General features: G+C 37.0%; 1 protein-coding gene across 1 annotated transcript; it reads right to left on the minus strand.

Annotated features, from left to right (window-relative positions):
- Positions 1-299: 299 nt before the first annotated feature.
- Positions 300-1,169, minus strand: LOC149152297 (uncharacterized). The gene has a single exon (XM_089443439.1). The coding sequence runs from the start codon at positions 1,167-1,169 to the stop codon at positions 300-302; it is 870 nt and encodes a 289-aa protein (XP_089299565.1).
- Positions 1,170-14,829: the final 13,660 nt, after the last annotated feature.

Below are 14,829 nucleotides of genomic sequence, written 5' to 3' on the forward strand. Positions count from 1 at the left end.
CCAACCTTTGCCTTCCTCATAAAGCCTCGTATCATTCTGAGGAGATCAGATTTGATTAGCTCCCAACAGATTCTGTAAAAGTGGATTGAAAATCCATCAGGTCCTGGTGCTTTGTCTGGCTCCATGGACCAGACAATATTAGAAATCTCTTCTTCCGTGACTGGACTCATAAGATTTTCATTATCTTCTATGTTGACTAGCTTTGGTATGTTTGTGAGGAACTCTGATATGTCCTCCTCACTCCCATCCCTTTATGCAGTAAGAAGATTCTAAAAATGCTTCACTGCAGCTTCATTGATTTAGGCAAATTTTTTACAAACCTGTCCATTATATGTGGTTATTTCTGCTATATGATTTCGGGAGAGGCGAGCCCTGTACTGTCTATGAAAATATGTGTTGTTTATATCCCTAGCTTTAAGCCACAGACTGCGAGACTTTAAGCGCTGGTACTCTTCCTCGCTTCTGAAGGAGCAATATGTTTTCCTTTGTGCAAATTTTTCTTTGTCTAAATCCATGGGGGAAATATCTTTCTCTTCCAATTCAAATTGGATTTCTTCCAGCTGAATGACAACCTCTTTACTCTGACTGGTGGGGGTATTCTTTGGTTTCTTTATCCATTCTTTTAGGGCCTTCTTTGCGTTTTTCATTTTTTTCTCCCACACAAAGCTTGGGGAGCCTGAAACATCTATTCTCCAAGCTGATTGAACTGTTTCAAAGAACCCTTCTCTTTCTTCCCAGAGAGGACTGAAGTGAAAGGGGAGGGGACCTAAATCTTCTTCTTCTTTCAGGCAGAGGAGAATTGGTTTGTGGTCCGAGGTGAGTTTTGGAAGAATCTTGTTGATAACTATTCTTTTATCCATCATTATAGAGCTGTTGATGAGGAATCTGTCCAGCCTTGCTGCTATGTGGTTTTCGCCTGTTCTGTTGTTGGTCCAGGTGTATTCTCCTTTCACTGGCTTGAAGTCTACTAGGTCCCACTGTAGAATCAAATTTTCCACTGTGGAGAGAAAAGGATCTCTTGAGAAGGTCCCTCCTCTCTTCTCTTTGGAATCTAGAATTATGTTCAGGTCGCCACCTATAACTATATTCATAGGATTAAGACGCTCTAGAAAGTCCGAGAGTGTCTTCCAGCACTCTTTCTTTTCATCATAGTGTACAGGGACATACATATTAAACAAAGCTAGGATGAGGTTTCTTGTTGTGTGACACAATTCAGTGTATATCCAATGTTGGGTCTCAAAGGATCTCTCTAAAGAAAAGGAGTTTTTTGACCAGAATGTGCCTATTCCTCCAGCCGAGCCTCTTTCACTAACAACCTTTCCAGAATCAAATTTCCATTTTGTATTACTAGTATTTAGAAGGATCTCCCCCTCTATTTTTGTCTCTTGTAGCATGAGAATGTCTGTGGATTCATTTTCAATAAATATTTAATGGCCTCTGACTTAGTGGGATTACCCAAACCCCTGCAGTTCCAAGAGACCAGCTGCATCATTTACCACTTGTTGGGGTAGGCCCTCCTCCCTTGGGGACCCTTGGTCTGGTATTCCTCCCGAGGGTCATCTCAATTATAGCTTGACTGCCAAGGGTTTTTTGTCTTTCTGACTCTTCTTCCCTGATTTCCTTGTTTGATCTCCTTCCAACTCTTTTTGATGGCCTTTCGAAGGTCTCATCATCTAATGAGCCTGTGTTTTCTGTGATCTTCTTCTTTTGTTTGATTATATCAGCATAAGAAGGAGAAGAAGTGTTACTTGGGGTCAGGTTTGGATTGTTACCTGGCTCTAAAGTGTCGGTATTGTCCAGCTGAGGAGGATCTTCCCTCTCTGTATCTGGAGGATCTGGGGGTGACTTGAGAGATTCAAAGGGATTTTTGTCCTCCACGATGCTAATGGTTTCCCTGCTTCCAGTGTTTTGATTGCTTGCACTTTCTTGCCCTGCTTTATTCCCTGTCTCTTTAGCTTTATTTTTGTTATTCTGCCTGCTACTTGTTGTTTTCTTTGCTTGTTTCCATTTTTCGCCTTTTTCTTTCTCTCATGTCTCCTCATTTTTTTTTGCAGTATCTTGAAAAATTCCCATATTCATGGCAATGTCGACACTTAAAGGGTAATTGTTCATAGTCAAGCTCTTGGATGTGTGTCCAGTCCGCCACCGAGAGTTTGATTGCTTCAGGTAGCCCGACTTCCAGATCGACCTCTACACAGATGCAGGCGCAGGAGTATTGATCCTTCCTCGGTGCCTGATCTATGTATCTTCCTAGGGCATTGCCAATGGATTGTAGCGAGTTCTGACTCCAGCAATGAAGGGGAAGGTGCGGGAGATGCACCCAAACAGGAACAGCCATGGGCACATCTTGTGCTGGTTCGAAGTTTGGGGACCATTTATTCAAGTATAGGCCTTGGGGACCATGAAATATGGCCCATTTCTGAAGATCAGGCTTCTGTCTTCTATGTTATCAAACACGAAAATGAAGAACCCTTTGCCTACAAAGTGGCTTTTTAGTCCTTCATTAACTAGTGGTAACCAGTTTCATTTAACCCATTATTCAACTTCTTTTGGGGATGGCCATAGCCCTGTGAACTGGCCGATGAGGCCTCTTTCGGCTAGGTTCATTGATGTTCTACAAGTTTCCTCCATAGGCAAGGTCACTGTGGGGATGCTTTCCAATTTTTTGAAGAACTTTTGCTGTGAACTGGTGATCGGTCGTTTCCCTGCAGCTTCTATGAGGGATCTGAAAGCTTCGAGCTCTGAATACGGGGGAGGAGGGGCCTCAGGGCCACCTCTGAGCTCCATAGAGGGGAAAACCGCGCAGAGAAGAGAGTGACCAGCCGGGCGCGGCTAGGGTTGCAGCAGCGCGGCCTTGCGCTCGCTCAAAGAGATCCAACTTACCCTAATTCACTTAACATTTAACAATTAGTGGAAATTATGCTTTCATTAATTGACCCCATAGATAGGGGTTGGTGAATGGGGCCAACATTGAAATTTTTTCAGTTTCTTCTTGTATGCACTGAAATTTGACATAGTTATAGTAGATGCATGCATTGATAGCATGGGAGGGTTTTGAGAATCAAATAGGACTCAGACAAAGAATTTGTCAATCAAATGACAAAATTGTAACATAAATGTCAAGGAGATGAAATTATTTATTACTTTTCATTGTCCTTATCATGGTATGTGTTTAGCCCCAAGGGTTAGCATAATTGGTCAAGTACTCTTCGTCAAAGCACCTTAATTTGTAATTGAGAGGTTATGGGTTCAATTCTCTCGATGCTCTTAGACTCAAGTAAATGTTCAATTCACTTAAAATTTAGCAATTAGTGGAAATTATCCTTTAATTAATTGATCCCACTCACACGGGGTTGTGAATGGGACCAACATTAATTTTTTTTTTTCAGTGTGTGCTTGTATGCATAGAAAATTGACATGGTCATAGTAGATGCATTCGTTAATAGTATGGGAGGGTTTTGAGACTCAAATAGGAATCACACAAAGAATTCGACAATCAAATGACAAAATTATAACATAAATTTCAGGTAGATGAAATTATTTATTATTTTTTATAATCCTTATCATGGTATGTATTTAACCATAAGGGTTAGCTCAATTGGTCGAGTACCCATCATCAAAGCACCTTAATTTTCTATTGAGAGGTCACGGGTTCAATTCTCTTGATGCTCTCAAGGTTAGGTAAATGTTCAATTTCCTTAAAATTTAGCAAGGGAAATTATTCTTTAATTAAATGACCCCGCACAAAGGGCGTTGTGAATGCAGCAAACATTGTAAGGGACATGGGCAAGTTATCCCTATGAATGTACCCTAGTATTATCCATTCTACCAAAGAGTTGGAACACTTGACTAGGATTTTAATGATGTCCACCAAGGTGAAAAAAGGTAAAATGCATGACTTTCAAGAACCATAATTCATTATCCAATCAAGTCAATGTTACTACATTCATGTAAAATACATTGAATTTTAACATTTAATATGAATCAAGGGGCAAATGTATCTCATGTGTGTCAAGCTAAGCATGATTTGAGAGCCATATGTAGAAAATTGTCTAGGAAATTCCTAAATGTCATCATTGGGGCCATTGTTTGTGATCATGTGGATCATTAAAGAAAATATATCCTCTAGTTACCCCTAGATGTGAGGGGGTAACAAGGTATACATAAGGGTATAACCCAACAATTTATAAACATAGCACCAAATTTTAACTTGGATAATGTCTTGACATGGTTTACCAACTATGATATGTTTCAAACATTTTTTGCACATGACAATGTGGTTGGGAAAACAAAGGAGAGGGCATTTCCCTTGCTCATCCAAGTTCAAATCTCACTAAATTTTGTTCAAAGATGAAAGTGGAGGGGAGTGCCTTTAAGCCCATCTAGTAGCACACATGAGGTGCATATAAGTGATATAACCCAATGATTTATCACAGTGGGATCCAAGCTTGACTTAGGTAGTGTCCCAATACAAATCACCAAGGAGATGTTGTAATGCTTAACACTTTGACTACCTCAAAATAAAATAAAAATAAATATAGCATATAGCATATATTAATATTTGAAATTTAAATTAAAAAAATATATATGTTTTTATTTTATTTTATAATTATAATTTTTATTTAAAATTATATATCTATATATATATATATATATATATATATATATATATATAATATATTATTTATTATATATAATATATTATATATTATATGTTATATATTATATATAATATATAATATATAATATAAAATATAGTACATATAATAGCTTGAATGAAAAGCCATTTTGTCATTGTGTGAATCCATTTGAAACCACCAGAGGTCCAGTCCATTCAGCACCATCGATAGAGCCACCAAAGTTCAAGCTTGTGATTCCATTCAAAACCACCAAAAGTCCAGTCTGTGAGGTCCAGAGCCACCAGAGGTCAATTCCAAGAGTCAATTGAACACCACTAGTAGAGCCACCTGAGGTTGAGTCCATGAGTCCATTCAAAACACCATTGGCAAAGCCACCAGAGGTCGAGTCCCTGAGATCATTTGAAACACCACCGGTAGAGCCACCAGAGGTCGAGTCTGTAAGTCTATTCAAAACACCATCGGAAAAGTACAAGAACACGAGAGCACTGGAGCTATGGCAATTTCATCTTCCTCTTCTTATTTTAAAACCTTTGCCCACGAACTATGTAATATCCTAGGGAGATTTTTCCCTAGGGTTCCATCTTAGATAACTAGAGTTTTCTTTAACAAATTTCTTTTGCTTACTCAATAATTTAATTAATAATTTATTCAATAATACATTGTATGAATAAACACACAATCTACAATAAGTAGCACTTCTCAACATATTCCATTCAACATGATTCCATAAACCAATCAACAAATTTTTCAATAGTTTATTATATGTAGAAAATTCAATAGGACTTTATTAACGAACAATTTTACCCTCTCCAAATCAATCGCAGGGGAACGATATTTCCTTGGAGAATTTCAGGTTTTCCATAGACCTTAACTAGACCTCCAACTAGCCTCAGGCAGGGCTTTCTTTTTCTTGAATGACCTATGTTTATGCTCATAAAACCTCATACTATTGCAGGAGGGTCACCATTGGACTACCTTAGGATAATTTCGCACAGTTTTAGCTTGAGAGCCCCATCTACCTCAGGAAATTTTCTGATTCATTTTCCTCCTAATTTATCTCCATTGAATGGTGCAAAATTAATAGTATATATATAATGAATGCATTATAGCCAAGAATCAATGTAAAAAAGGAATCCCATAGGAACTAATAGTAGGCCTTATCAATACATTATATAAAGAGAAGAAAATAGAGCCTTAGGACTATAATCATAGGTTCCTAATGATGTTTTCAATGGATCAAGAAATTTTATGGTTTTTTTTTATGGTTCCAGCTAGGGAACCCCACCTCGTTACGGGGTTGGGGTTTTCTAATTTTAAATAAAAATCATCAGTTTCATGTTCAGTGTGATATAGTTAGGGGTTTGATTTATGACTTCATAGCTTTGTGGACTCTTCTTCATTTTATTGCTAACCATGGAGTAAGTAAATTCTAGTTTTTAGGGGATTTTGAAGAAGTTATTCTTTAATATTAGTAATTGAAGTTGCTTCTTCAGGTATTTTCTAGAAGGAATAAAAAATAACCTAATTTTGTTTAAACAGAACCCTTTTAATCATGTCTATAGGGAATTGAACTAAAAATATTATGAGTTTTCCAAGAAGGCATTGGAGCTACATCTGGGCTCTTTTTGGTTTTATGAATTTTTTATGGTTAAGAGAGGGAAGCCATGGAATACCATTTTCTTTTAAATTTATTATTTATGTGTCTTTTTATTCTTTGTAATGTTGATTAAGATAATATGTTAACTGCTCAATTGAAAAAGGTGAGGTTTTAGTCCAAACTAGTGTTTTCTTGTGGGAATGTATGAGTGAAGATGATTTGTTAGGGATTTTATTATGTTTATAGTCTTTTTTTGGGAGAATAAATGAAGGCATGAAGCCTTGAGAGTATTTTCAATCCTCCATTATGGGTAGCAACATGTGTATCCATATATTATGAATATAAATATATTTTTCCATGGAAAGAAAGAAAGACTAATTTCCCATGTCAATCATATTCATATGCTTGGTTGGAATGTGATTGCTAATTGTCTCCTCCCTTTATCCCTAGATTTTATTTCATACTATAATTTCTTATCTCTATTTTCTACACTTGGAATTTTATATTATTTGGTTTACACATATTCATAATTTTATTGTTTCTTGTTTGTAATTGTATGCCTTGATATGTATTCTATTGGCATAAAGGATATACTATATGGGAGATTCTAAATGTTACATGTTATGAAGGATATATTGTGCTTGAAAATTATATTGGCATCCTTTGAGTAATAACAGATCTCAATATTAGAAAACATTAAATCCATGTGACTAAATATTTTTTTGCACCCAAGTTTCTATGTCTCAAAGATTGGTTCAAATATGAAAGAAGGATAGATGTATCAAGTAATTTAAGGTTCAATTCCTAGTATATGGGGTTGTATCTCTTTTTTATCTGTAATGTTAATTCTTCTGGTCATTTTGATTTTCATCACAATTTAAGATGAAGTTATCATATATCAAACCCTTTAGGAGAGTTTAATCAATAAAAAAGAAATGTTTTTAACATTCCCCATTAATTCTCAATATTTTGTTATGCATAATTCCATTGATATTTTTTCTGGGTATGCCATCTATAAAAAAATTACAAAGACAAAAAATAATTTGTTCATGGACTTTATTGGGTATGTTTTCTCTGTGATAAAAAGTAGCCAAACTATCCACCATTTTTTACCAGTTGTTAATATACATATGGTATACACTCTATATATACACTCATATATATATATATATATATATATATATATATATATATATATATATATAGATATATATATATATGATTGGGTGGACATTATGGAAAATAATGATTGTTTATCAACCACATTCAGGAGGCATTTGCGATGATAAAACATTTTCTTCTAGATCAATGCATTTTACACTTTAGTGTTTTTCAATGTTCATGTTTTTGTTTTGAAGCTTCTTAGTATTACCAAAAAAAATTCACCTAAATTTTCCTTGTGAACTTTTGGCTTCATTTTCAAGATTGATACATAGTTGTCCCAAGTAAGTTGCACACCTGAGTTCCTACAAAAAAAATAGGCAGTTTTTCTTACATTGTTAACAAATTAGCTTACAACCTATGCACCTTATAGGCCTTTTTGCATCCTAGGCATCGATGAAAACATGTTTTTATTTCATTCATCATCAGACATCATATATGTTGACATGCTTATGGGGAAAATGTTGATTCTTCTTGTTTGATGTCACTACTTGTTGCTTCTTTACTGGATCATCTCATAGGTCTGATGCATTTATACAGGCTTTGAGTAGTCTTGTAAGTAGTCAAATAAGACCAGTGGCAACTTGAGTCCAAGAAACAAGTCCTCAAGGTCAAGAAAATTAACAATGTTTGATAAATACCTAATGATGCATAAGTAAGGAGACTATGGAAATTGACTCAAACCAATCCCAATGTGTGAAGTGTAGTAGCCCAAGTAATCTTTCTTAAAAGCCACTTTCAAGAATGTTTATTGAGAAAACAACTTCATTGATAAGTCGGCTAAAACCTCTATGGAATCGTAGGAAATATTTTTATCATAACAAGGCATCAAGAGAGGGATCTTTCTCCTCCCATATAGGAATAAACAATTCTCAAAATACAAAGTTTATTAGCATCTTTTAAAATAGATGGAGAGACTAGTATAGAAATCATCTACCTGCAACTGAAAAAGGGTGATTTCTTTTCCACCTAACCATACCCTCAACTATGCCTAACTATTTCTATAGAGAATTCCCATTTAAATAACTAGTTATTATATTTAAGGATTGCTTTATTTTTATTTAATTATGCAACTCTTTTTAATCAATTGTTACAAGCTATCAATCCACTAACTATTTTTATCATTCGATCAACCGTAGGTACAAGAAAATGAGTACTTATCATATGTGTCTTCATTGAGCAAGGGAAGTTAAGGTATAGTAGAGGAGAGTAAGAAATATAATATGTCTAAGAGACAAAGATCATCTAGAGGCGAGAAGGTCATAAGAAAATTATGAAAACATATTTTTGATCATAAATTTTACAAAGATAAGTGTTTTGTGTTTATGGTTAATGAATGAATGAATAAATGTTATAGGTTAATGAATTATTAATATATGTTTCTTCATGTACAAAATCAAATATGTTTACTTATGAATTTTGTGTTTTTCTAGTGTCAATGCATGAATCATAATGTGTTGATTTCAACTATTTTCTAGTACATGTATCTGGTATTGGGGAATTGAGAGTGATGTGACGAGGAGGGAGGGGCCATAAGAGCTTCTTCCTTCACTTGATTCACCCTATTTAGTAGCAGATAAATTAGGATTTGGATAATATTGGGGAAAACCTCCCTCAATCCAACAGAGCAACAACAAAGTCAAAGTTGACTTTTTTGTTGCTTCATCAAATTGAGGGATGTTTGCTCCAAGATTAAACTATTGCAATAAATTGTTGAGAAATCCAACAACAAAGTCTCAATTTGACTTTACCTTGGTCAAATTGAGAAAAATCGAATTTATACATCAACAGACAACTTAGAGGTAGTTAACTTGTGTGACATGGCTTATGTCACTCAGTTTACCTAGTAAATTCGAGTTAGAGAGCTTAGAGTTCAATTAAGCATGTGCGATTACTAATTTGTAGCAATCAAGGTCAGTTATTTCTATTTGTATTCAGTTAAACTAGTTATAATTATTGATAGAACTAGTGGAAGGTCAGTTTTGCAGTGGGACAACAGTCTAACTCAGTGATCATCCAATTAATTGATCAATCAACCTAAAATAGCTAGTACATGCAGATAATTGGAGTTCCCCAGTTGTGGTGGATATTCCAAGGCAGTGTAACATAAGTTGTAGACTATTCTTGAGTGTACAAGTGTTGTTGCAACCAGATGATCAACCTTAGGAATTATACAATCAATTGGAGGAAAATTCCTAAATAATGGGGGCCTAATTCCTCAAGATATATGTAAGGAAATATGGGCTCAAGCTGAGGAAGAATTTGACTAAGTCTGGGTCAAACCTTCTCATTGAGAAGAGAGATAAGTTATTGACTTACAGGTTGTGATAAGAGAAAGAAAGGAATTGTAATACATCTCTATTCATCTGATTAATGCAACCAAACTAAAGGGGTTTTTAGCAATTGCTTTCCCCTGGAAAAATATTGTGCATGTGTGTTACTTCGTATTGCATGTTTGTGAATGTTGTTCTAAATTGTGAATTAAATTCTTCATATCAGTAGAGTAGGATTGTGTATCTTGATTTTAGATTAATATTTTTTAGCAGTTGCAATTCTATCACTATATTTCTACATGGTATCAAAGTTAGATTCACATTAGAACAGGAATTTCAAAGTTGTTCCTCAAGAGGTTCAAATTTGCAACTTCAGTGTTGTAGGATTTCTTCAGAGTTGGGAAGATGACCTTCAACGGGTTAATATTATAGTATGCCTTGGAAGGAAACTCGAATTTCGTTTCATGGAAGGATTGCATGGAGACAGTGATTGATGACAACGAATTGTTGGAATATGTCAAGATAAACATTGCAAAACCTAGACCAAATGATGCAGAAAACCTAACCTAATGGAAGAAATATGTAGCCAAGACGAGGAGAATAATCTCAGAGGGAGTGCGAGACCACATTATCTCAAATATCCATGGAAAAGAAACTCCTCTCACAATGTGGAAATCACTAACAAAGTTGTTCAGAATAGCAGTAATCATAGAAAATTGGCACTCAAAGACAAACTTTGAAAAATAAAATTTGAGAAGAATGATACTATGCTACAGTTTCTCAGCAAATTTACACAAGTTCAAGATGACCTTGGAGGGGTTGGTGTGAATGTTGTAGAAGAGGGCCTAGTGAGCCTAGCTCTTATAGGCCTTTCAAACTCTTGGCATAGCTATCAAGACTCTTTAAATGGAAGTAAAAATTTACCGAAGTGGGAAAGGTGTGGTCCGAGTTGGTATGAGAAGAGTTTAGGAGAAATAATTGAGATGAAACTTCATCCAAAGCAGAGGATGAAGAAAATTTTTCATTGGTTGGAAAGGCAAAGAAGGGAAAAGGGAGGAAATCTCAAACCAAACTAGAATCCAACCAAGTGGGAAACAAGAAATATTTGTCCAAAATTAAATACTTCAATTGTTATGAATTCGAGAACTATGATACAAAGTGTCCACACAAAAATTCTAGCAAGAAGAAATCAAGAGGAGAAGAAGGTGAAACATTGGATTCACAATTTGAGCTAGAATTCACCCTGATTGCATGAATGTCCATCACTATGATGGCGAGTGTGTGGTACTTGGATTTGGGTACCTCTTTCCACATGACAAGGTGTAGAGAGTTTTTCAATGACCTGGAGGAGAAAGATATCCAGATGCATATTGATCCTGGATATGACAAAAGGTACAGTGCTACTGAGATTGGTACAATAACCTTTAAGTGGGATTCATGTTTTTTCCAGGCCTAAAGAAGAACCTCATCTCTATAGCAGTTTTGCAAGATGGTGTTTATGTTGTGATCTTCAGCAAAGGTAAATCATTCCTGAGACACATAGACACTGGACAAGAGAAGCAGGTTGAGGTTCGGCTGAAGAACATGTACAAGTTGGATGTGGAAGATTACATTGCATTAAGCATTAAGGAAGAGGAAGTGTAGAGTCACGATGTTAGTAGGATATTGGGATATTTGCATCATGTCATCTTGAAAATTATGTAGTAAATAACCACTGGCCTCCCTAAAAGAGCACTTGAGTAGAAGGTTGTATGCAAGGGTTCCACCTTGGGGAAGTATGTGAAATACACATCCCATGATCGAGACAGTAAAGCAAATGCAGTCTTGGAAAGAGTCCACTTTGATGTTTTTGGACCTTTCTTGATGGCCTCCACAGTCAAACATAAGTACTATGTTATTTTTGTTGATGATTTCTCAAGAAAGTGTTGGATCTTCTTCATGCAGAAGAAGGATGAGACATTCTCAAAGTTTGTGGAGTTCAAGGTACTATTTGTGAAAGAGACCAGTAAGAAGGTGTTATAGACATTTTTGTGCCTTACAGCATTGAGCATGAAATGTCCATAATCTAAGGGATCCAAAGTCCCTAAACATGTTGTTCCTACCCCTAGAGGAACAAGGCTAACTAACCACAACAATTCGCAGAAGTTCTCCACCAGAAACTGCTCAAAAACAAGTCAATTCAGGATCATGTCAATGGCTCCACTGGATATCTGCGTTGAATGTCAAAGCCAACACTGGCTACCTGCGCTGAATGTCAAAGCCAACACTGTCTACCTGCGCTGAGTGAGAGTGGACATGTGGCAAGCTCATTTCTCAAGGTGCCAAAACCCAGGAAGCTTCCAAAATGACACTTGCCTCAGGGAATTCGATTGGTGATGAGTAAGAGGTTCCAAATCTCCAAGTGGAAGCAAGAACCTCCAAGTGGAATCAAGAACTGACAGAGGGAGAGGACACTAGTCAGATCTCAAGCTGACTCATCCTCTCTCCAAAACATCTATATATGGATCTCTCCTCCATGAGATCTAGAGGCTGGAATTTTGTTATTGCAAAGAATTGTTGTTGGTTTGAGATTGGAATCATTGGGTGCTTAATGCTTTGAAGGGAGGTGAAGATAGGAATTCCATTTTGCTGGGAAGGAGATGCTGGATTGGAGCCCTCTGGGTTGTATCTCTTCTTGAACCTTGTTATTCATCAATAAAGCTATCTTGGTTTTCTCCTATATACTGATGTATCTTTGATGTATGATTGCATTAGTATATTTAGTTTACTTCTAATCCTGAACTAGTTATGTTTATGAATCAATGTCTTTGTGTAGTGTTCTTCTCTTGTGATCTTGCAGAGACCTGTTGAAGCTAGGCGAGCAAGAAGGCAAGTAGCTGTGAACTCCAAAAGAGAAGAGGAACCGGATCGAGGGACAAACGGAAGACACCGGTTAGTCCATCCATCTCTCTTCATTCTTAATTCATAAAGGAAGAATACTAGAATAGCTGTCTCTGTTTGTTGCTAAGGCAATGTCACACCTTAGGTGGATAGGATCGTCCTGCATAGGCATTTTTCCCCACAACAAATTAGCGACTCCGCTGGGGAGATTTGTTTTAGTCATTTTATTTGTGTCTCTATCATTGTTTGTTTCATAGACTCAACAGCAACAATCGAACTGCTTCTGCTATTCTCAGTTGCAAAGTAGACAGCTGCTGCCTTGATCCAATCACTGGATTTGTCTATAATCTGAAAAATGGACTCACAAATGATTTGATGATCCTTTTTGATATATCTTAGTACCCCCTCAAAGCATCCCTTTGATTGTACCTTGCTTGTTGCTTTTATTTGGCCAGAAACCGTTGATTAATTAGCAATCTGTGACCCAGAACCCAGTGAGAAACTCTCGTTTCTCCTTCAGCGCGACCACTGTGAAGGCATTCTGCATTTCAACGCAGGTCCCGTGAAGGCCACCTGCGCTGAATGTCAAAACCCCAGTGTTGAGGTTGCGCTGAACCAGTTTTGCCTTGTGCAGCTGGGGTTCTCTGCTCTCTGTTGCCCTGTTTTGATCTCTGATTTTTGTAGCTTGTAACCAGCATAGGTACCAGTCTGATAACTCCTTTTCTCTGCTTAAATTCCACCTCCTTTTGTACAAAAAGACTGTGATTGTTTTTATGTGTTTGTGGCGTCATTTACAGTTTTCCTTTGCCTAAGTGAAATAATCATCCTGTAGCCCTTGATTCAGATCTGTTGATTGTGATCTTAGGAGAGAGTTCATTGGCTGTTTACAGTTGATTATACATTTGCTTTTGCTTATTGGTTTGAGTTTGTCTCTTTTAAGTGTCGAAACAAGTATTCATTTCGAAAGTCGTAAAGTGTTGTAATCTCTTCTACCCTTTCTGATTTCGAAAAAGTAAACTTGTTTGTAATTGTCATTTAAAAGCAAATTCAAAGTTGTACAAAAAGCTTTCTTTGTAGGCATCAATACTAAGAAAGCGGAAAACAAACACCTGCATTGTGCATTTGCATTTTGATAGTTTGCATGCTTGATTTAGGAAAAGTGCATTAGAGTGTGCTGATTGCTCTTTGAGAAAAGATGGTGTCTTTCTTTTCCCTTAGTAGCTAGGATTTTCAAAGTTGAAAAGATATAAAGCTTGCTTATCATCTTAGACTGCATTTAGGAATTGTACTATACATCTCGTGGTGATCCAGAAAGGCAAACTTCTAAAAAGATCAAATTAAAATAAACTGAATGAACTTAACAACGCTTTGCAACATAACACACAACATAGAGGTCTAGGCTAGAGACGTGTTCCGGCGTCGTAAAGCCTGGTGACTGTCGATCTCGTTGAAGGTGGGTGATTCCTCCTGAGGGACGAAAGCGCCAGTACGGATTGTGCTCCCACGTACCGTCGCGTATATATTGGGAGACCCCTATAGGAATATAACCTTTATCCATAGGAAACCGCGTCGACCGCCCTACTGATCGCAATGCACTGAACACAGCATTCAGGAAGATCGACCGCCCGTACCCTAAAAAGTATTCTGCGGTTTTGCGAAAAGTTTGGCACACCCTCTGCCTAGAACTCTAGAGCAGTTCCTTTTGGCCTTTTTCAGACTCTATAACAGAAAAAGTCCATCCGAGCATTTGTCACTTCGGGCTCGTTAAAACATCGAAGGAGACTAGAGTCATCTTTAGCTTTTTCTCGACTCTTTAAAATTGAAAAAGCAAGTTGTGTCTAAAGCGTCGTTAACAATTTATTTTAAATGGAACAATCACCCTTTATTCCCGCGTTGATATTTAGGTTGAAAAGATGGAGCACACCAACCAAGGAATTCCCCTAGGTGGAAATCCTAGTCCCTTCTCCTCTTGGGGAGATGTTGGTGCACCCCACATGGCCACATTATCGCTTCCAGGACTGACAATTGGCCTGCCGGTCTGGCTCTTTTCAACCAATGTCGTTCAGAACACCACGATTCCTAAACAGTCGAGTCAACAGTTAGACCAGACCAGAATTTCCCACCAACCTTCTACTTCATCTTCCTCTCCTCCTTCCTCTTCGCTTGACGGAACTGGTAAAACAAAAAACCGAGTTCCTAAGGAGAACAAGGAGAAGAAGAAGAAAGAGAAGAAGAAGAAGGAGCTAAAGGCGACTGGGGGCAAACAAGCATCGTCTGA

The sequence above is a fragment of the Pinus tabuliformis genome, chromosome 9, assembly GCF_031772625.1.
Source record: "Pinus tabuliformis cultivar Carrire ecotype Pingquan chromosome 9, CPIR1, whole genome shotgun sequence".
In the NCBI taxonomy this organism is placed as follows: Eukaryota; Viridiplantae; Streptophyta; class Pinopsida; order Pinales; family Pinaceae; genus Pinus; species Pinus tabuliformis.